Source organism: Schistocerca gregaria, chromosome 1 (genome assembly GCF_023897955.1).
Source record: "Schistocerca gregaria isolate iqSchGreg1 chromosome 1, iqSchGreg1.2, whole genome shotgun sequence".
Classification (NCBI taxonomy): Eukaryota; Metazoa; Arthropoda; class Insecta; order Orthoptera; family Acrididae; genus Schistocerca; species Schistocerca gregaria.
The window spans coordinates 626,588,540-626,611,292 of record NC_064920.1 but is presented as its reverse complement, the minus strand read 5'-3'; the positions used below and the strand labels follow the sequence as shown (position 1 = coordinate 626,611,292).

The following is a 22,753-nucleotide window of genomic DNA, read 5'->3' as shown; positions in this document are numbered from 1 at the left end:
AGCTGTGCAGATGGTACATTCTCCTCCAACATATGTTTGACATTTGGTACTATCTCAAACTAAATTAACTGTAGACATTAAAATGAATTGAATTTAGTTGCTACAGTTATAGAGTTCTTCCTGTAATAAACCCTATATACTGTATTTTAAGCCTCAATGGCTTCGTAATTCACTTTATTTCCTCATTACTGCTTACTTGTTCAAAGGCTAGCTTCATCCTACTTTCCTTCCATACTTCTTTTTTATATATAATTAATTAGAATTACTTCTATCTACTCTGTAGTCCTTCTTTCTAGTCTTTTGGTTTGAATTTCTATTTCTGATTTCTACATTTTCAAATCTTAGAAGCTCGAAGTTACTCTTGAGTGTATCTAGGAATCTTCATCATAATTTTTTCAACATATGTCGCTATTTTGTCTGTTTCTGTTGTTTGACAGAAATACAAAACATGACATCTCATAAGAATTTATTCATAACCGTTAGCCACTTTCTTCTTGTAATACAGAAAAATTTGGACGAATCTTAAATATTTTTTCACAGACAGTTGTTATTCCATCAACTCTGGGACTGCAAATAACTCAGCTCAATCTCTAAGCAATGCCAACTGCAATAATGGCATTACTTTGAGAGAAGACAGATCTGCAAGAACAGCCTGAAAATAAGAGAAAAATGCTGCTTTAAATTGTATTATAAACTGCAATGTCTTAATAATTTGTGAACATACAATGTATTGTAAAACTACTGATATTCATACCCTACTGTCTTCAAAATATTCTAAGTTTTTATGTATTATGGATGCTTTTCTAGAAATCATTCTTCATATCTGAATTAAAGACCACTGGATCATAACTGATTTTTGAAATTGTAAAATTTATGGATCACATAATGAGAATACTTGGAAAGAAGCTTTTATATCATTATATTGTAGTTCTGCACAAAGAAGCTTCAGCTCAGAGAAAAGAGCTCCAAATAGATAGATGGAAAAAAAGAATTATTATTTTTTAAAAGCTATATGTTTTCAAATTATTTACAAAACAACCATATACCCTTCAAAATACTCTCCATTACAACTAAGACATTTGTTCCACAGGTGCTTCCATAGATCGGGACTTTTTTTTTTAGTCATCTTTAGAAATGGCTGATAGCTCCTCCCTTGTTTTTTTTCCTTGACTTCTGTAATGTTGCCAAATTGGTGTCCTTTCATGATTCTTGTCATGCGTGGAAATAAGAAGAAGTTGCATAGGGTCAGATCAGGTGAGTAGAGTGTGGGGCAGTGGAACCATACCATTTTTAGGCAAAAACTGTATGACTAAGATGGCTATGTGTGTGTTGTCTTGGTGGAAGAACGAGTCTCCTGTCTGACACAAATTGGGACTTTTTTGATGAATGCTGTTGTGCAATCGTCTTAAAACTTCCAAATTGTATGTCAGTGGTTAGTGAGCTTTAAGATATCGAATTTTTTCAACATTTTTGTCAATTCGGGCAGTTGATGGACATCCAGAATGAAGTTCATCATCCGTTGACATGTTACTATTTTTAATTGAGCAAACCACTTGGGCACTTGAGTTTTCCCATAGCCTCAACTTGGTAAGCTGATTTCAACATTAAAACAGTGTCAGCAACATGTTTACTTAATAGAAAACAAAATTTCACAGCTGCATGTTGTTCACTGAAAATTTCCATCACAAAAAATGGCACAAAAACAAAACAGTGCTACCAAAAACAACCAGAACAAGGCCGGGACAACAATACAGGTGGCACTGATCTGGCAATGACTTGCATTATACATCCTATTGGTACAAATGCTTACTACACAAGCTCCACCCACGGTGGAATGTCATTCCATTTTTTTTTTTTTTTTTTTGGGGGGGGGGGGGGTTTCCCCTCTTGGCACTGTAATGCATGTTTTCTCATTTTTCAAGACATACCTCATCTTGTATTTCTGAAGGTCTAAAAATTATTAAATATAGTGGATGTTTTACTGAGACCGACTAGGCATATTAATTAAGGAGAACTAAGTGACTGCCTTGTAAACGACATTTGATAGAAGATATGCTGTTGTTTTATTTATTGTGAAAAAATATTAATTTTGTGCTCTAAATGAAGTTTTAAATCTGGCTTTAAGGCAAAGAAGCTCTTGAAAATCGATGACAGTTTTTCCATAAGGAAAATGAAGATGATGTTCACCCTAAGCAAGAAATACAAATATCCTCATGTGGTGTCCTCAATGTACTTCATAAACAGACTGGCTGTAACTGGAATCATGCTGCCCATCTGGTTAAAATATTCCCCAACATAAAACAAATATGGTGACATTAAAGTGTGCTTAAATAAATCGATGACAGTGTTGTAAAAAAACTGTGGCAGCAGATTTATGGAGTCTTTGACGGGAACATGCTTGAATAATGAGACCACATTAAAGCTGGATGCAGATCTCCTTTTCCAAGATGCGGATGTTTAATTTGGCTTATGAAGTTGGTCATGTTCTTGATATGATACAAACAGTGACCAACATGCAGAATACAGTGACTAGGTATATGTTCTGGGAGACTGGTAGTCAGCACTCCATTGGTGCTCATGATGGGTCTTAGGGTTGTTTCCTTCTAAGAACTTTTGGCAGGCTGTAAAACGTATATAGGTAAGATGCCTAAGGGAGGAATTTTTTTAATGATACTCTCTTCTAGCTATGACCACTTGAGAAGCTCTGGTGTCTTTCTCATTATTATCGTTGTTGAGGCCAGTGACAATTTTTCGTGTGTCTCTTCCTCCTGCATCAACTGGAAATCATGTCATAATTGGCATGTTCCTTGTCAATGGCTGCATTGCCCTTGTTAGCTGACAGGAATACAATGAGAGGATTGTTGCAGAGCAAGTGAAGATCACTGAGCACAGTTTTTGTCATTTTCAGCACTGGCAGTTTGTATTTATAAGAATGTGGCTTGTTTCTTGATAGATTTCTTTTTCACACAGGGAACCTCACGAACTGATTGTTGCATACCACTTATTTTGTCAACAAAAGGAATGCTCTAGGTGAAGGTGCAAAATTAACCCCTTCTTGAGTGCCAAGATGGCACGCACACCGATGTTTACGGCCATCATGTTAATAATGGTACATTCTGCTACTTTACATTCTGCCGCATATCGTTGTTGGAAAGCCAGCTGAATTTTCCTTTTTGCTTTTCTGGGGTTGTCTTCTGTAATGACAACTATTCTGCTCCTGTGGTGAATCTCAAGCTGAAAATGACTGTCAGTTGCAGGTGACCACAAATGGTCTCACAACCATTTGAATCTAACTGCTCTCTGGTGGCATGAAGAAATATTCTCCTAGCTGCATAAGTGATGATGTGGTGGCTGATGGCAGCAGATTATAGAACTATCTTTTCATTGCAGCAGTGCAATAGGAAGGATAAAGATTTTAATAAACTAGCCTTCTTAACAGGCAGTTTCTCCAGATGTTTAATGCTGTGCCACATTACCTCCCTGTACAGATATGTTAATGAATGAATGCACCATTTCATCAATATAAACTCATATAATTTTCTGAATTTTCCAGCCACATCAAGTGTGTTTTTGGCTGAGAGGTCTTTGGCCATTTTCAAGTAGTGACTGTGATGTGACTGAGCTGCTGTCCTAATGTATATATGTGCCACCACCCATGATGTCACCTGAATCCAGTCCAGCTCTGCATAAGAGAATGTTCTGATTGCAAGTCCATTGCATCTGCTTGAACGTCCCAATAGCTAGGTCCCAAGCTGTGCTTTGCTACAGATCACCCTCTTTATTAAGGGTGTAGTCTCAAATTTGTATCTCAGTTACTTCTTTGATAACTCTATCACAGAAACCATATGTCCATTTCATATCAGATGTCTCATTGAACACAGTTTGTGTCCAACTTCCAGAGCATGTTCTTCTGGTGCTGATACCTCAAGATGCTGTAGGTAGAAATAGCTCTTATGCTTTATACAAGCACACAATGAAAATATTACCTTATATGCAGCTGAAATGTGGCCCAATGACATCACAGACAGTGACATCGCTATTTGAGGATGACAGCACCATCCATACAACAGTCACCATTTGATAATAGTTGAGGAGCAATTGGCAAAAAGCTTTTGGGCATTTAAACACTTGAAATGGATGCAAGCTCAAGAAAATTTTATCAGTATCTACCCCTGTGAAATGTTTATATGTGTACTAGTTTTGATAAAGTATTAGAGGAAGAATTCAACTTATCAGCTATAGGGTGGGAGACACAAGTGATTAGTGCAGATGGTAGAGAAAGGTGTCCATGCAGTATTGTTCTCAATGTCTTATCTGAAAATTACCTTGAGTAGTTACTCAGAGAATGACTCATGAGGGTGATATTTCAGATCTTGCAGCTACAAACAGGTCTAAACCTTTTAATTCACTTAAATAAGAGCAGGGAGTCAGTGACAAGATTGGTACAGCATCGCTGTCTACAAGCATTGATAAGAATGTTGAGAAAGGTAAGAAAATATTTCTGCATAGCAAGCATGTAAGAAACATTTCAGTTTACCTGAGCAATCAACAGTAAACATTCTTCTTTGAGACTGGAAATTTTAGTTACAGATGGACATAATTGAAGAGCATTGTACATATGCTTTAGACAGAATATATCTATCAGTCAGACTTGCAAGAGATACCCAAGACCCATTGTGGTTTAAATGTCACATTGCAAAGTTGTTCCAAAAGTAAAGAAAACTTGGCCACATTTTTAAAAACCGTTAAAGACTAGTTGATTAACAAAAATGAAACAAAACAAAAATGAGTGCAAGGAGAGCCATGCATGAAGCACCCAACAAATTTGAAAGTAAAACTTGATTTGACAAAACATTCTAAGAAGTTTGTACTATGGTTCCTCCTTTCAGTCATCCCATGAACCTCTAAATTCATATTGAGATAAGTGACAATGTGACAGAACATCAACTAAAACTGCTCAACTGAGGAAAGGTGGCAGTATCAGATGGGATACCTATATGATTATATATGGAGTATGAGAAGGGACTTACTCCTCTTTTAGCAGCATCTATCATAGGTTGCTGGAGAAATGAAGCGTTCCAAATGATTAAAAAATTACAGGTCATCCCCAGTTTCATGAATTGTCATCAAACAGATGCACAAAATTATAGGCTTATATTGCTTAAATCAATCCATTTTAGAATTCTGTTTTATGCCTATGTATTAAAATTTCCTTGAGACCAACTACCTCTTCTGTAAGTATAAACATGGATTCTTCAAACAATGATACTGCGAAACTAAAATCATTCTGTTTGTCCTTGAGACCCAGCAAGCAGCAAATATTGACACCCAGATTGACGAGATGGTGCTTAACTTTCATAATAAGTTAGATACAGTTTTGTGCTGCCATCTAATGAACAAAATATATGTGTATGGAATATCAGACCAGCTTTGTGACTGAATTCAAAAATTATTTGTGAATATAACATAAAATGTTGTTCTTAATGGATCTTAACATGTAAAAATAGATTCAAAAGAGTGTTAGGTCTCTGCTGTTCACAAATATCAAAAGCTCCAAGATATTGTTTGCAGAAAGCACTGTTGTATTCTGAGAAATCACACGGTTAGAAAATGCTACAAAATGTTGGAAGGCTAATAGAGGATTTATGATTAGTGGGATGAATGAGTGTTGGCTCTCAACATAAACAAATGTAACATATTAGGCCAAAAATAAGTGGAAAGTCCCATTATTGTTAGATAATACAATTGCTGAATATTTGCCGGAAAAAGCCACATCTATTAAATGCATGCATTTATATATACAAAGTTTTAAAATGGAATGACTACAAAAAAATCGCTGTAGGAAAGGTAGATAACAGACAGAGCGTCATTAGAATAATTGACAGAAAAAGTAGCTTAAAAATGATAGTCTGACTCATACTTGAATACTCATGTTTAGTTGGGATTCTTGCCAGGTAATACCAACAATGGAAATAAAGATGACCTTTAGAAAAGAAACATGTTTAATATGTATGGAAGCATCAAGAAAATGCTGATTTAATTCCACTTGTTTGTTTAATCAGCACAGAAGCATAAAGGAGATGCTAATATAATCCATTGGCAGATGCTAGACGTGAGGTATTGTGAAGGATGGTGTGATTTAGTGCAAAAATTCTGAGAGCTCTTGTTCCCAGAAGAGTCAACCAATATATTGATTCCTCATACATACATCTTGCAAAAAGATGAGAAAGGTAAAATCAGAAATGTACGAGGTCTTCTAGAGGATCTCATGCTTGATTAGAGACAGGAACATTAAGGGAGGAAGCGACAAAGGTACACTCACTGTAAGGTGGGTTGTGGATTGTAAGATGTTCCTGATTATTTTGCATTAGTTTTTAATGCACACATTTCAGTTGGCAATCTCAGCAGAGTTTTGAGATACAGTAAAATAGTGCATATGGAAATGAAACCTTGTTGGAGACTAGTCACAAGTGCGCAGAAAAAAGTTCAGAGTCTCTTCTAGATGGGAAAAGAATATTGTTGAAAGAAGCACAAAAACATGGGTAACTACATTTTGCTTTTACTTAACCTTTCAACAATCTCATTTCTTCCTCATGTAAACTATACTTATGGGTTAGCTTAACAGAAGCTAATACAAAGCAGAACAAAAATCATAAATTTGTATTAAAATGGTAAATATATAGCTAATGCATAAAATGTTTCTATCTTTCTGTTTTGCAAACTTTTTAACTAACACATCACAATTAATAATGTAAAAGGAACTCCATCTCTAACAAAAATGGTTAAGCTGGAGTTTTCCAGGGTCCGTGGGGTCAAGACCTTGGCACACATCTGTTGTGCCTGCTGCCAGTATTGTATGATAAGGAAGTTAACTGAAAAACTAAAAAGTATGTATTTGTATCGTTATGCACAAAACCAGTAGCTGTTAACAGAATTTTATCCTGATACCTCTCATGATACGTGTAATATTACATCCCAATACAAAATGTCGCAAGACTAGAAATCATAAAAAGTACAATTTATTTAAAATCAAAATTAATGTTTAACTAATTTTCCTACATTTCTTGATTATTAAGTGACTTTTTTACTATCACTTCTTGCTGTAAATAGTTAAGGGACCAGGGTGAGTAGGTATAACTTGATGTTAAGATTATAACTTAAAATATGTAGATCTATTAACAAAAATCTAAGATCAATTGATCTTTGACTCATAGAAATGTAAGAGAGAGTATATTTAGATGCTTTACTAACCCCGTGTTTACATCATACAAACAATGAGAGACACAATTTTCTGAAAATTGTGATTTTGATATATACTTCATACAAAAACAGTGCCTAATATATGCCCATTTGTACATTGTAAAAGTGTAGTCATGAGAGTACATGCTATCAAGCTTCTCAGCTGAAATGAAACAAAATTGTTTTAGCTTAAAATATACCTGAAGAGTCAAATAAGAGTCTTACCTCTACATTAGCCAGGGTTTCAACTTGTAACAGGTTATCCTTTCGAAAACTTAAAATAGCAACAGCCAGCAATGGCAGAACTTCAAGAGAATCATAAGCAAGTACCAGATCCCACAGGTACAGAAGCTGTTCTGGAGGTAGGTAGCCTGAGAATCCACGCATTAACCACTTGAAGACAACACGAGCTCTGCGTATAGATGATGTATTAAGGCATAAATAAATATAGTTAACATAAAGATTAATATCTCAATAACATATACTACACTTTAGAAAGCAATTCAAAATTTTTAGAAGAAAAACTAATGACTGTTACAGAGAACGTCTTTCCAAATGATACAGGTCAGTACTTCACAGCATATTGCCCAATAACATCAGATAAGAAACTAGCTTTGATTAATTATTAACTGCAGTGTGGTCATAAGATATACATTAGTGTCAAAAATTTACAATAAAAAGAATGGTAGAAATTAAAGAAAACAGGAAAAAGAAAGGCAGAGGATCATCAAGTTGACACTGAAGTGCAGTGGCAACAAGAACACAATTTCAGGTCAGGGTAGTACAGGGTTATCAACACAAAACCAGACAGGGGTAATGCAAGAGTAGGCTTAATCTCTGTAATAAAAGGCAATGTCCTGACTGAGTGACTGACTCATCATTGCCCAGCCCAAACTGCTAAGGATATAAACTTGAAATTTGGAAAAGTTATGGATCTTAAAGTGTAAATGTTGTTTAAGAAGAGATTTTTGAAGCCTGAACCCTAAGGAGATGAAAGCTTTTATGGAAATGTTTCACATATTTTTGAAGTTAAATCTATGATATTTGCATTTGGGTTCTGTGCTAGAAATAAAAGACACACGTGTCACCATTCTGGGAAATTCGACCCCTAAGGGGGTGAAACAGTTTATGGAAATATTTCATTACAAAAGCATTTTTAAAGCTAAATCTTTGAAAATTGGTGTTGGTTTTTTGGTTAGAGATGAAGAAATATATGATTCACTGTTTTTGGAAATTAAACCCCTAAGTGTGTGAAACAGGGTCATGTACACTGATTCACTAATTCATCCTTATGCAGCCCAAACTGCTAAGGATAGAAACTTGAAGTTTGGAGAGGGTGTAGACCTTATACTGTAGACATTGTTTAAGAAAGAATTGGCCAAAATCCCACTCCTAAGGGGATGACATAGGGGATTAAAGGCTTTTTGAAAGTATGTCATTATTAAGGTAATCTGGAAGCTAGAACTGCAAAATTGGTATTTGGTTTCTCAGTCAGAAAATAAAAAAATACATGTTTGAGCATTTTTGGAAATTCAAGCTGTAAGGAGATGAAATTATGAGTGAAATTTTTTGAAAGTAATAAAGAGTTTTTTACGGCTACCTTTATGATAATTGATATTTCACTTCTTGGTTAGAAATTAAAAACAAATGTTTTAGTGTCTCTGGAAATAGACTGCTAAGGGAGTACAATAGGGTATGAAAATTTTTAAGAAAATATTTCGTTATTATAAAAATATTTAAAACTAAACTTATGAAAATTGGTATTTCACTTCTCAGTTAGATATAAAGAAATATTTGTTGGGGCATGGAAGTTTCTATGGAAATATTTCCACAAGAATGCAAAAGGCATGATTAACAAAAACTTTGGATTCCAGCTACCAGAATTGGTTTTTAGTCAGAAGTACATTCGGAGAATACCATGCTTATATGGCCTTAATGAGCATATAAAACTCCTGTAAGGTGTTGCAATTCACAAGCAACATAAAAATTTTATTAACGTAAAACAAAACAAAAAACCTGTACAGGCCGTACAGTGTAAACAAGTGAAGCAGCAGGCAGGCACTAAGCTAGAAATGAATAAGAAAGTAGGAATAAGGTAAGCTATTACAAACATCATAGTGGACATATTATGGTAGCCAAGATAGACTCAAAGCCAACACCCATCACAGTAGTATGGGTTTATACTTCGACTTTCTCAGCAGGTTATGAAGAGATTGAAAGAATATATGATGAGATGAAGGAAAGTATTGTGAGAGTGAAGGGAGATGAAAATTTAGTTGAGATAAGACATTGGAATACAGTAGTAAGAAAAGGAAGATTAGGAAAAGCAGTTGGAGAGTATTGATAAGGGAAAAGGAATAAAAGAGGAAGCCACTTGGAAGAATTCTGCACAGGACATAATCATCACTAACACTTTGTTTAAGAATAATGAAAAAGGTTAATCAGGTATAAGAGATCTGGGGACAGATGAAGGTTTCAGGCTGATTATATAATGGTAAGACAGATTTTTAAGACCAGATTCGAAGCTTCAAGCCATTTTCCAGGACAGATTTGGACTCTGACCATAGTTTACCAGTTATGACCTGCAGACTAAAACTTAGCAGTATTCAAAATTCCTGAATGAAGCAATACATAAAACAAGGGAGAGGCAACCAGTCACCTTCAGTGAATCGGTCCATGGATCACAGCATTCACACTTGCTTTCAAGCATCAGCTCGTTTTCTGATGATAGTACACACATTCACACATACAACCACACTATCACCCAAATATACACTCCTGTGACCACTACTTGCCATTTCCAAGACCGGTTCGAGAACACTTTTCCACACAAGTGAACTACCATTTCACAACCCATCTCTTTCCTCTTCTCCATTGTACACTTTTACCTGTGTCTGTTTTTGCTATTAATTTTCATCCACAATCTTGCACTAGGGCATACCTCTCTGTTTGGGGCCCCAAGCAGCTGCTACTAATTCTGTTACATACTGTACAGAAATCTTAGTTATTGCACCTCTGGTGCCTCTCTTGGATTGGTGCTCCAAGTTGGCTTGAGTGGTTTGGGCCTTAAACTGGCCCTGGCCATTAAACTCAAGAGAGTGAGAGAAGCAGACACGTTTAATGAACAGTTGAATACAACATAAAATGGTGCTCATGATACAACAGTGCATTTTTTTTGGAAGTGTAATGCAAAACACAATTCATGGAAGATGTTTGTAAACTGTCTGAAACTGTTTAAAACTGGAAGTGATTTGGCAAAACCTCCTGCAAAGGCTGTAATGCAAAATGCATTGGTGAAATGGCATGAAACAGGCTCTGTAACAAAACCCTAACTATCCAAAAAAGTTCGAATATCAGCAAATGTTATTGTAAATATTTTCTGGGTCAGTGTTACTATGTCCACCTTGTATATTAGACAGGCAAAATACCTTCAGACATAAGCAAGAAAGAATAATTCCAGTTTCAAAGTATGCAGGTGCTGACAGAAATGAATTCTACTGAACCATCAATTTAATACGAGTATGTTATGACTGCAAAATAGTGACACAAATTATTTGAAGAAGAATGGAAAAATTTTTAGCAGCTGATGTTGGGGAAGATCATTTTGGGTTACTGGTGAAATGTAGAAACATGAGGCAATACTGAGCCTATGACTTATCCTGGAATACAGGTTGAAGAAAGTAAAACTTACATTTATCACATTTGTAAATTTACATAAAGCTTTTGACAATATTGTCTGGAATATGCTATTTGAAATTTTGAAAGTAGAAGAGATAAAATACATGGAGTGGAAGGTTATTTAGAGTTTGCACAGAAATCAGAGTGCAGTTATAAGAGGTGAACAACATGGAAGGTAAGCTGTATTTAAGAAGGGATAAGACAGGGTTGTAGCTTATCCTGATCTTATTCACTCTGTACACTGAGCAAGCAGTATCGGAAACCAAACAAAAATTTGAAATTAGAATTAGAGTTCAAGGATAATAAATAAAATTTTGAGGTTTGCCAGTGTCATAGTAATCCTGACAAATAAGTCAGGAAATTTGGACAAGTAGCTGAACAGAATAGGAAGTGTACTGAAAAGATGTTACAAGTTGTATATTAACAAAAGTAAAACAAGTGCAATGGGATGTAACCAAATGAAATCAGGCACTGCTGGAACAATTGAATTAGGTCACAAGACACATAAAGTAGTAGATGAGTTTTACTATTTGGGCAGCAAAATAACTGATACATGGAAGAAGCTGAGAGGGTACAAAATACAGACAGTCTATATCAAGAAAACCTTTCCTGAAAAGAGGACGTTGTTAATACCTTATATAAAAGTAAGGGTTACACAGTTTTTTCTGAAGATATTTGGGTGGTGTGTAGCCTGGAAGTGGAAAGTGCAGATAAGCAGATCAGACAAGAAGAGAATAGACATTTTCGAAATATGGTGCTACAGAAGAATGTTGAATATTAGATGGGTAGGTTGAATAACAAATGAGGAGGTACTGAATCAAACTGGGGAAAAAGGAGTATGTGACTGGAAAATCCAGGATGGAATTTTAACAATATTATGAAAAGGATAGTTGCTAATTACCATATAGCAGAAATGCTGAGTTGCAGATACACACGCACACACACACACATATACACAAACAACTATGCAAATTCAACTCACAGACCCATGACCACAGTCTCTGGCAGCTGGAGCCAGACTGTAAGCAGCAGTGTCTGATGGGAGAGGCAACTGGGAGGGAATAAGGAGGAGGCTGGGGCAGGGAGGGGAGGGATGCAGGGTGGGAGTGAGGGATGGTAAAGTGCTGCTGTGGGAGCATGCAATGATGAGGTGGAGAGTAGGCAAGATAGGTGCAATTGGGAGGTTACACAGTGGGCAGGGGAGAGAGGGGAGGGGGATGGTAGCAGAAAAGGTGGAATGGGAATGGGCTAGGGGCTAGATGGGTAAGGAAAATGACTAACAAACGTTCAGCCAAGGAGAGTCATGTGAATGAAGGAGATATTGCAGGGAAAGCTGGTGTTGGTGGGAAGGTTCCAGGTGGCACAGGCTGTGAAGCAGTCATTGAAATGAAGAAAGTCAAATTGGGCAGCATGTTGAGCAACAGGATCATCCAGTTGTTTCTTGACCACAATTTGTCAGCAGCTATTCATGTGGACAGACAGCTTGTTGCTTGTCATGAACACGTACAATGCTGCACAGTGGTTGTAGCTTAGTTTGTAGATTAAATAACTCGTTTCACAGTTAGCCATGCTTCTGATGGAATAGGTCATGTTTGTGACTGGACTGGAGTAGATAGTGGTGGGAGGATGTATGGGACAGTTTAATTACAGTGATATGAGCCATGTGGCAAGGGGTTAGGAACAGGGGTTAGGTAGGGATGGATGAGGATATTGTGTAGGCTTGGTAGGCAGCGGAACACCTCTGTGGGTGGGGTGGGCAGGATAGTGGGCAGGATATTTCTCATTTCAGGACAAGATGAGAGGTAGTCAAAGCCCTGGTAGAGAATTTAATTCAGCTGGTACTGAGTCACAAGGAAAATGCTCCTCTGTGGATGGATGGTGAGACTTTGGGAGGTGGTGGGTGACTGAAAAGATAAGGCACAGGACATCTGTTTTTGTACAAGGCTGGAATGGTAATTACAATCTGTAGAGAGCTCAGTGAGAGAGACTGCTCATTACTATACATGTGATGGCCATAGGTTGCTAGGCCATATGAAGGGACTTCTTGATATGGAAATGGTGGCAGGTGTTGAAGTGGAGGTATTGCTGGTGGTTGGTAGGTTCGATATCGACACAGATACTACTTTAGGCATCTTTGAGACAAAGGTTAACGTCAAGGAAGATGGCTTGCTTTGTAGAGTAGGACCAAGTAGAGAAAATCGGGGAGAAAATACTGAGGTTCTGAAGGAATCTGAATACAGTGTCCTCACACTGGATCCACATCACAGAGATGTCATTGATGAATCTGAACCAGGTGACAGGTTTTAGGTTCTGAAGGAATCTGAATACGGTGTCCTCACCCTTGATCCACATCACAGAGATGTCATTGATGAATCTGAACCAGGTGACAGGTTTTGGATTCTGGGTGTTTATGAAGGATTTCTGTATATGGCCCATGAATAGGTTGGGAAAGGATGGTGCCATGTGAGGCCAGTAGAGGTACCCTGGATTTGTTTGTAGGTAGCATCTTCAAATGAGAAGTAATTGCAGTTGAGGATAAAGTTGGTCATAGCGACTGTGGAGTGGGTTGTAGGATTGGAATCCATCAGGTGTTGGGAAAGGTAGTGTTCAATAATGGTAAGACCATGGTCATTAGGGAAGTTACAGAAAATGGAGGTGACATCAATAGTGACTAGCTAGGCTCCAGGATGGTAGAGGAAAAGGAGCAGTGGAGAGTCGGTGGAGGAAAAGGTTGCTATGTTTTATATAGGAGGGTAGGTTCTGGGTAATAGGCTGAAGGTATTGTTCTACAAGAGAAGAGATTCTCTCAGTAGGATCACAATAGCTGTCCATGATGATGCGTCCTGGGTGATTTGGTTTATGGACTTCAGGAAACATGTAGAAGGTGTGAGTGCAGGGAGCAGTAGGAGTGAGAAGAGAGGTGGACACCAGGGAGAGTTTCTGGGATGGCCCTATGGATTTGAGGAGAGAACAGATATCTTGCTGGATTTCTGGGATGGGTCATGGTGTCAGGGTTTGTAGGTGGATGTATCTGACAGCCAGTGGATTTCTTCTAGCAGGTAATCCTTGCAGTTAAAAACAACAGTGATGGAGCCTTTGTCAGCAGGTAGCACTATAAGGTCAGAATCAGTTTTTAGATGGTGAATTGTAGTTCTTTCTGTGGATGTAAGGTTTGTTTGCATGTTGAGAGATTTGGGGAGGCAAGGTTTGAGGTTAAGAAATTCTGGAAAGTTAAGATGGGGTGAGTTGGGGGCAGTGGGGCTGGATCACAGTTGGATGGTGCAGTGAACTGAGTAAGACAGGGTTCAGCATTGGTCTTTGATTGAATCTGATTGGTAGGATTGTTGGCAACAAAGTGTTTCCACTGTAGGGACCAGGAAAAGGAGAATAAGTCTTTAACAAGTCCTGCATTAGTGAATTTGGGAGTGGGGCAAAAGGTGAGGTCTTTGGAAAGGCCTGATACTACTATAGGGCTAAGGCTTTTATAGGAAATGTTCATGACTGTCTCTTGGGTCTATTTAGGTTCTGGATTCTGTGTAGTAGTGGCAGGGAATTTTGGAAGGTGGGGTAAATGTAGTAGGTCTGTAAGACAGGTGTTGTCAGCTATGAGGTGGCTTGGGAGAGGTTTAGAGGTTGTTTTAGACGTGGTGAACAGTGGTACTACAAAACAGGAGTAGGAACGAAGCAGGGTGGAGAGTTTTTTGAGGTGGCATGGTGCATGTTGATCTAGTTTCTGGAGGGAAAGAGTTTTAGTGTGCGATATGGGGATGGAGAGGAGGTATTGCACGGAGGTTTGGGCCTGATTGATATGGTTTTGCAGCACTGTGTTGGTGAGAGCTAAAGACTGGGTGAATCTGATCAGATGGAGGTTATCGTGGAAGGAAGGGTGGCAGCCAGAGATTGATAATTTGATGGTAAGGCCATTCGAGGTGATTTCTTGAACTAAGCAACAACACAAGAAAAATATGTGGGACTGAGTTCTGGCTACGGATAAGGAAACTTTTCTGTGTTGATACTGATGGAAGGAGCAATGATCCTTGGTGGTGGAAAAAAATGAGTAAAAATACATAAATGACAAAGAATTACATCTGAAAGAATTTGCAAAAATACACCCAAACACATGAAAAAGTCACGTAAAGGATGAAATAAGGGGAGACAAGATGAAATCTGCGGGCACAGGCTGATAGTGAAAGGCTAAAACCACAATGAGATTATGTGAAACCACAATGAGCTCAAATAAAAAAAAATTAAAAAATTGTAATGTCATTACAGGACTGTGAGTGGATAAGTGAGAAGAAGGGAGATGACAGATGTGACTAGATTCTGTGAAATTAGTAGATGCAAACTGGAATGGAGAGTAGGAGTGAAGGGAGGTGAGTGGTTGGCAAGATGAGATACAAGGTCATGTGCCAAAAGACAGTTATGGGGAATAACACACAAAAATACGTGAGAGTGATGCAGGGAGAGTGGTCATTTGGAGGTATAGGATTAATGATATTGGAGGAGGTAATGTGGGACATGAGATGTTGCATCAACTATCAGCATGGCCTTTTAGTTATCTCTTGTGTGGGGCTGTGATAGTTGATAAACTGCGGTTCGTCAGTAGAGTGTGCAGTTCAGTTTGTTAAACCCTTAGTATATATTGAGAGAGATCACTCATCATTCTGTCTGCTGTTTCACTTAACACAGAGAAAGGAGAGATGAGCAGTCCCTCTCAGGATAAACCCAGGGTCAAACTGAGGCTTTTACAGATCATAAGTATCCTCCCAATACTGGAAAAATAGATTTCCTGTGCCTCTTCCTTTAAGTCACCTATACATGCATCATCTCCAAAAGTCCCACCATCCACCCACAGAGGAATATTCTCCTCGTGCTTCAGCACCATCCAACATTGGAACAACTGAATTATATTCTCCAGCAGGGTTTTGACTACCTCTCATTGTTCCCTGAAAGGAGAAATGAGTTATCCACCAAATACTACATTCTTCATTTCAGTGACTGTTTCATGGCCTGTGCCATCTGCCTTCCCATCAACACCAGCTTTTCTGAATTGTGCAGGTGGAAACACTCCTTGCAATAGATTCTATGATCCATAGATTCTATGATCCCGAAACCCTCCTGGCCTCAACCTTCACTAGACTTTGCCTTTATCCATCTACCTCCTTGTCTGATCCCATCCCATCTCTACAGAGCCCTCCATACCACCAATGTAACCAGTCTTTTCAATTCTTTCCTTTTTCTGCCATCGACCACCCCCTCCTCTCTCCCTGTCTGATCTCCCGATTGCACCTAGCTGCCCTACTCTCCACCTCATCCTCCATGCCCCCACAGCAGCCATTTACCATACCCCATCCCTACCCTTCATCTCTCCCTTTCCCTACCCCAGCCTCCTCCTTCCCCCACCCAGTTGCCTCACTCATCACCATGTGACACTGCTCATAGTCTGACTCCAGCTGCCACAGACTGTGGTCATGTGGGAAAGTTGCTACTCACCATATTGCGAAGATGCTGAGTTGCAGATAGGCACAACAAAAAGACTTTCACAATTAAAGCTTTTGGCCTTTGTCAACAACACACACACACACACACACACACACACACACACACACACACTTACACTCACACAAATGCAATTCACACATGTGACTGCAGTCTCCGACAATAATATTGTCACATACCATCCAGGATATTCCATTGTTTGATTTTGCCTGATGGATTTTCTTCCATCCTAACCCTGTGCTGCTTTCCCCCCTTTTTTTTGTGCATTATTAAACTCAGTGTACATCCTTCTTTCTCTTCTTAGCTGTGTTTCTCTTGTTGCCTTACAAACTGCACTGCACCTCTACTTATGGACCATTGTTGATCAATCATCTCTGCTGCAAATAGTAGCCGACTACAAGACCATGCTGATAGTTGCTGCAGCATCTAATATCCCACATTACTCTTGCCAAAATCGTTAATCCTATACCTCTAAATTGATCACTCTCCCTATGTCACTCTTGCTTATTTTTGAATATTATTTCCCATACCTTTCCTGTGGCACATGAGCTTGCATCTCATCCTACCAACCCCTACACACCCTCCACTCCTTCTCCTCTCCATCCCAGTTCGCATCTATTAATTTTGCTTAATCTAGTCACATATGCCATCTCCCTTCTTCACACTTATCCATCCATAGACTTGTAACCCACATTAAAAAATTTTATTATTTTTTCTTTCTATCTCACTGAGGTTTCACACTAATTTCAGTTGGTTTTTGCCTTTCACTATCAGCCTGCTCCCTCATATTTCATCTTGTTTCCCCTTGTTTCATCTATTTCATCCTTTACGTGGTTTGCCATGTATTTGGGTTCATTTTTGAAAAATTCTTTCAGATGTTATTTACATATTTTTACTCGATTTTTCCACCCCTATGGATCCTTGCTCCTTCCATTTGCGTCAATACAGAAAAGTTTAGTATATGAAAGATACCAACAATTTCCTCCACTGATTCTCCACAATTCCTGTTCCTTTCAACACACAGTGCCCTGCTTGTCACTATCAATGTCACTTTCCTTTACACTAGCATCCCTAATGCCCATAGCCTTACCACTATTGAACACTATCTTTCCCACCATCTGAAGGATTCCAAACCAACAACCCACTTCCTAGTTGCCATGACCAAATATATCCTCACCCTAAATTACTTCTCCTTTGCAGGTATTAACTACCAACAAATCCAAGGGAAGGCTATTGCACCTGCATGGCATGATCCAATGTCAACCTATTCATGGGCCATTTAGAGGAATCCTTATTAAACACCCAGAATCCCAAACCCCTCATCTGGTTCATATTCATCAATGGCATCTTTGTGATTTAGATCAAGGGTGAGGACACCCTGTCCAGATTCCTCCAGAACCTCAACACCTTCTCCCCCATTTGTGCCACCTTGTCCTACTCAATCCAACAAGCCACATTTCTCAATGTTAACTTCCAACTCAAAGATGGCTACATCTGTACCTTAGTCCATATCAAATCTACAAACCACCAGCAATATCTCCACTTCGGCACCTGACAACCTTTTCACAAGAAGAAGTCCCTTCCATACAGCCTAGCAACGTATGGCCATCACATATATAGTGATGCGCAGTCGCTCTCACTGAGTCCTTTACAGGTCATAATTACCCTCCCAGCCTTGTACAAAAACAGATGTCCTGAGCTTTATCTTCCCAGTCACCCACCACCTCCTAAAGTCCCACCATCTGGCCACAGAGAAGCATCCAAGTTGTGACTCAGTACCACCCAGGCCTGAAGCAGATGAATTAAATTCTCCACCAGGGTTTTGACTACCTCTCATCATGTTCTGAAATGAGAAATATCCTACCCACCATCCTTCCTACCTCTCCCACAGAGGTGTTCCACCGCCCACCAAACCTACACAATATCCTCATCCGTCCCTACATAACCCCTGTTCCCAACCCCTTGCCTCATGGCTCATATCGCTATAACTGACATAGATGCAAGACCTGTCCCATACATCCTCCCACCACCACCTTCTCCAGTCCAATCACAAACATGACCTATTCCATCAGAGGCATGGCTACCTGTGAAACCAGTCATGTGCTTTACAAACTAAGTTGCAACCACTGTGCTGCATTCTGTATGGGCATGACAACCAACAAGCTGTCTGTCTGCATAAATGGCTACTGATAAACCATGGTCAAGAAACAACTGGACCACCCATTGCTGAACATGACACACAGCACGACATTCCTCATTTCAATGACTGATTCACAGCCTGTGCCATCTTGATTTTTCCCACCAACACCAGTTATTCTGAATTGTGCTGGTGGGAAGTCTCCCTGCCATACATTTTATAGCCATCCTGGCATCAACCTTCATTAGTCATTGACTTACCCATCTAGTAGCCCCTTCACTGTTCCCATTCCATCACTACACAGTACTCTACTCCACCAGCGCACTCAGTCTTTTCACTCCTCTCCATTTCCGCTACCTCCCCCCCACCCTTTCCTACCTCTCACCCTCACCCTCTGTCTAAACTCTTGATTCCACCCAGCTGCCCTACTCTCCACCTTGTCCCTACACATTGGCACAGCAGCACTGTACCTCGCCCCAACCCTACCCTGCATTCTTCCCTGTCTCTGACTCAGCCTCCTCCTTACCCCCACTAGGTTGCCTTTCCCATCATGTGCTGCTGCTCACAGTCTGGCTCCAGCTGCCAGGGACTGTGGTCATATGTATGTGATTTGGGTTTGTGCACAGGTGCGCTCGCGCATGCGTGCGCCTGTGTGTGTGTGTGTGTGTGTGTGTGTGTGTGTGTGTGTGTGTGTTGCCTACTTATAGACGAAGGTCTTCCTGGCTGAAAGGTCAGTTTCCAACAGGCTTTTTGTTGTGACTATCTGCAACTTGGTTATATGGTGAGTAGCAATTATCCTTTTAATATTATTATGAATTTGTGACAGAGCTCGACTAAAAGGAGGGATCAATTGATGGGAGATATCTTGTAGCAGAAAGAAATTATCAATTTGGTAATGGAAGTAAGAACTGTTGAGGGAGATCAAGGGATGAATATGGTAAGAAAGTCCAAAAGAAAGTATGCTATGCAGAGGTGAAAAGGCTTGCACAGGGTAGGCTAGCATGGGGAGCTGTATCAAGTCAATCTTAGGACTGAAGACTATATATATAAACATTTTTATAGTGCTGTGGGTCAAGGTCAAAACAACTTGATAAGGAAATAAGAGAAATACAGTAAAGTCTAATATAATGCAGTATGATATACCCTGGAATATATATGGTGTGAAATTTTTTACTATGATCACATGTAATATATCTACAGTCTCAAAATGATAAAGGCAAAGGTGACCCCAGCACATGTGAAAATGACAAACTATTGTTTATGTGGATGGAAAGACTGAATGAACAAAATCAAATTCAGTGTTTGCACTTGACGATCATTAAAAAACATGCAAATGAAAATGTATTAAATGACCCACCAAAAACATTTATTGACTTCTTTACAGCAGTAGAAGAATGAGCCTACAATAGCCTGCAGACTTTTTTACATAGTTATGTATCTTGTAAAGTGTTTTTATACCATGCTGCAGTACAGTGATTTACTTGAAGTTACTGTACAGTTTATATTTGGTAGCTGTTTGAGTTAAGTTTACCTAACTGCTAAGTTCTTTAACAGTTTTATCTCTGATGTTCTTTAAATTTAAACATTAAACAATATGTAGCACAGTATAAAAATGAATTATATGCTTTTACAAACTTTCCATGCATAGTTTGTCATTTCACAGATTACTCTCGATATACTGCATTTATGCTGTAATGCAGGGATACAGTGTGTGATCTAACAACTGGGTTATAGAGGGCTTTTACTGTACAAACAAATAGAACAGTTCAGTAATCAAAATTAATACTTACGGCTGAATTTTAATGTGTTTGAAATGAAACCAGAGCTGTGACTCATGACGCTGTAATAACTTCTCAAACAGCAAGCACAGACAAAGTATTCCTTGTTGATGAGATGATACCTCATGGAGTCGAAACAGGTAGCGCATATAGAAAGCCCGGAAGGTGTGATATACAGCAACTGGGTCATCGTACAGATACAAGAAAGGTGTAGCTGTTGAAATGAAGGCATCTGTTATTGGCTGAAAATCAATTTACTAAAGATGCATAATATTATTATACACCACATTTTAGGTACAAGTAATTAAAAACGGCAAACTTTAAAGCATGTGCACACCCACCCACCCACCCACCCAAACACATACACACACACACACACGCACACACACACACACACACACACACACACACACACACACACACACACACACACACACACACACACAGATACACACGGGGAGAGGGAGAAAAAGAAGTAGCATAATTACTTATGAGTGACACAGCGTCTCAGAATGTTTGTGGTAACGAGTAGGGGAGGGGGGGGGGGGGATGAAGAGATCATTACAGAAGACATTAACAATATGAAATACGAAATTGAGATGAAGAGAAACAATTAGGAAAAAAGGAAGCTGTGGATAGGAGTGAGAAGAAGCAAACAAAACAAAGGAACAATGAAAAAAGTAGTGTAAGTTAGTGCAAATAGCTGCTAAAGGCAAGGTATTGTAGGACTGCAGAGGTACCTTTGGTAGAAAGAAGGAACCAAACGTATATGTACCTGCAGCTGTATTCCACATATATAGTATCAGTAAAATGGGTGTCTTTTCTATGCATAGTTCTGTGTAAATTGTTTTACTCTCAGCATTCACCACATTCAGAGATGGCCCTAGCGCATCTATTGCTGGGCTACAAACTTTGTCTTGGCTGTTGAAGTTATATTTCTAGCTGTCCATCCCTAGTATTCAAAATTTAATTAGGATATTTCTTTTGTTTTAGTATTTTTTAAAAAAGGAAAAAAAGCTTGTGATACTTCCAGCCATGACCACTTTCAACAGCGTGCAATAACAATGACCGAGGAGGAGGAGAAAACCAGGAAGCCATGAGGACACCCTCACCTTGCTCAATTTCAGACACCTGGCGATAACTGATGGACACCTGCAGCCATTAAGAACATCAAGAACGCACACACAAAAGCATGTGACTTCTTCTGACCTGGTGGCAGTCATTTTACATGCCCTATAAAGAAGGAATGTGTTGACAATTCGAGCATTCCACAGGCACAGGAAAGAGCATTCACAGAGTGTGAAGAATTCGTGCAGGAAGCCATGTAAAAGAAGTCAGCATTCTTAACAAGATATTTTTCTCGACAGCAGGGATGTTCCTTACAAATCACGGATGCCAGCAAGCTCTGAGACGAAGCCCAAACTTGAGTCTGTCCAGGCTTCAAGCAGAGAGAGAGAGAGAGAGAGAGAGAGAGAGAGAGAGAGAGAGAGAGAGAGAGAGAGAAAGATCTGTTGCAAAGAAGTGTTGTGTAGCTGCTCTCACAACTGCACTGAAATGCAGAAAAATGTCATAAGAATGTGAAATTGTGATAAAGATGCCAGATTTTGAAGAGGAGTTGAGCTAAGAGATGGATGAGCTGCGAAAAGATACAGTCAGTGAGACAGCGCAGAAACAAGAGGACATGAGGTGTCTTCCATCCATTGCCAACATCTGCCTTCCAACACTGTGATATCACAGCTTCAGCCACACAACTGACAACTGGCAGACAATGTGGAGATTGTATGTGGCCTTTGCTGTAAAGCTGCAATTCCTGATGAGGGCAGCCGTCTCGTGTGGCACAGTTCTGAAGTGATGCTTCATACTGGCGCAATGCCTGCAGCCGACAGCTTTACATGATGAACGAAAAATGGTGAGATGATTCCCCCCCCCCCCCCCCCCCCCGCCCTCCTTCCTCCCTCCCCTTAATAACGGAGTCGTGCCTACACCCACTCTATTCGGCACTGAGATTTGTAATTTTGATTTGGTTTGTGTAAACGACATTGAAATAAATACTTTTTTTCATGTTTTGATCATATTAACAATCTGACAGCAGAGAAGAGTTCCCAGTTCACCATATTTTTGGCACTCAATGTGGGGCAATCTCATTAGCCATGTGCTTGTCATTTCAAGTCCCACAGCAGCAAAGAATTATCAGTTCACCACATTTTATGACGTCCAACATGGGGCTTCAATTTGACTTCATTTTCACGTTATTGTTAGTGAGAGAACTTATAAACTTTGAGAAACAACTCAGGAAGAATTTGCATTCCTTTATTAGCATATGTGATGTCTGGCAGATGGTTGGTGTGTTTTTGTGAAGTGGATGTGTTGCAAATGAGCATACAAAGCAGATATAATGGTAGCTACCGTATTTAGTTTCAGT

At 39.2% G+C, this 22,753-nt stretch overlaps 1 protein-coding gene across 2 annotated transcripts in view; it reads right to left on the bottom strand.

The window, feature by feature from the left end:
- Positions 1 to 448: 448 nt before the first annotated feature.
- Positions 449 to 22,753, bottom strand: part of LOC126299800 (TBC1 domain family member 19) — a 166,287-nt gene continuing 143,982 nt past the window's right edge. Inside the window, exons 11-13 of one of the 2 annotated variants that reach the window (XM_049991675.1) lie at positions 20,344 to 20,545; positions 7,465 to 7,651; positions 449 to 652 (exon numbers count right to left, since the gene is read on the bottom strand). In XM_049991675.1, coding sequence (XP_049847632.1) covers positions 584 to 652; positions 7,465 to 7,651; positions 20,344 to 20,545 — 458 coding nt within the window. In that variant the 3' untranslated portion in view covers positions 449 to 583. The remainder of the gene's footprint in view (positions 653 to 7,464; positions 7,652 to 20,343; positions 20,546 to 22,753) is intronic. The other variant, XM_049991676.1, reaches the window with a different exon arrangement.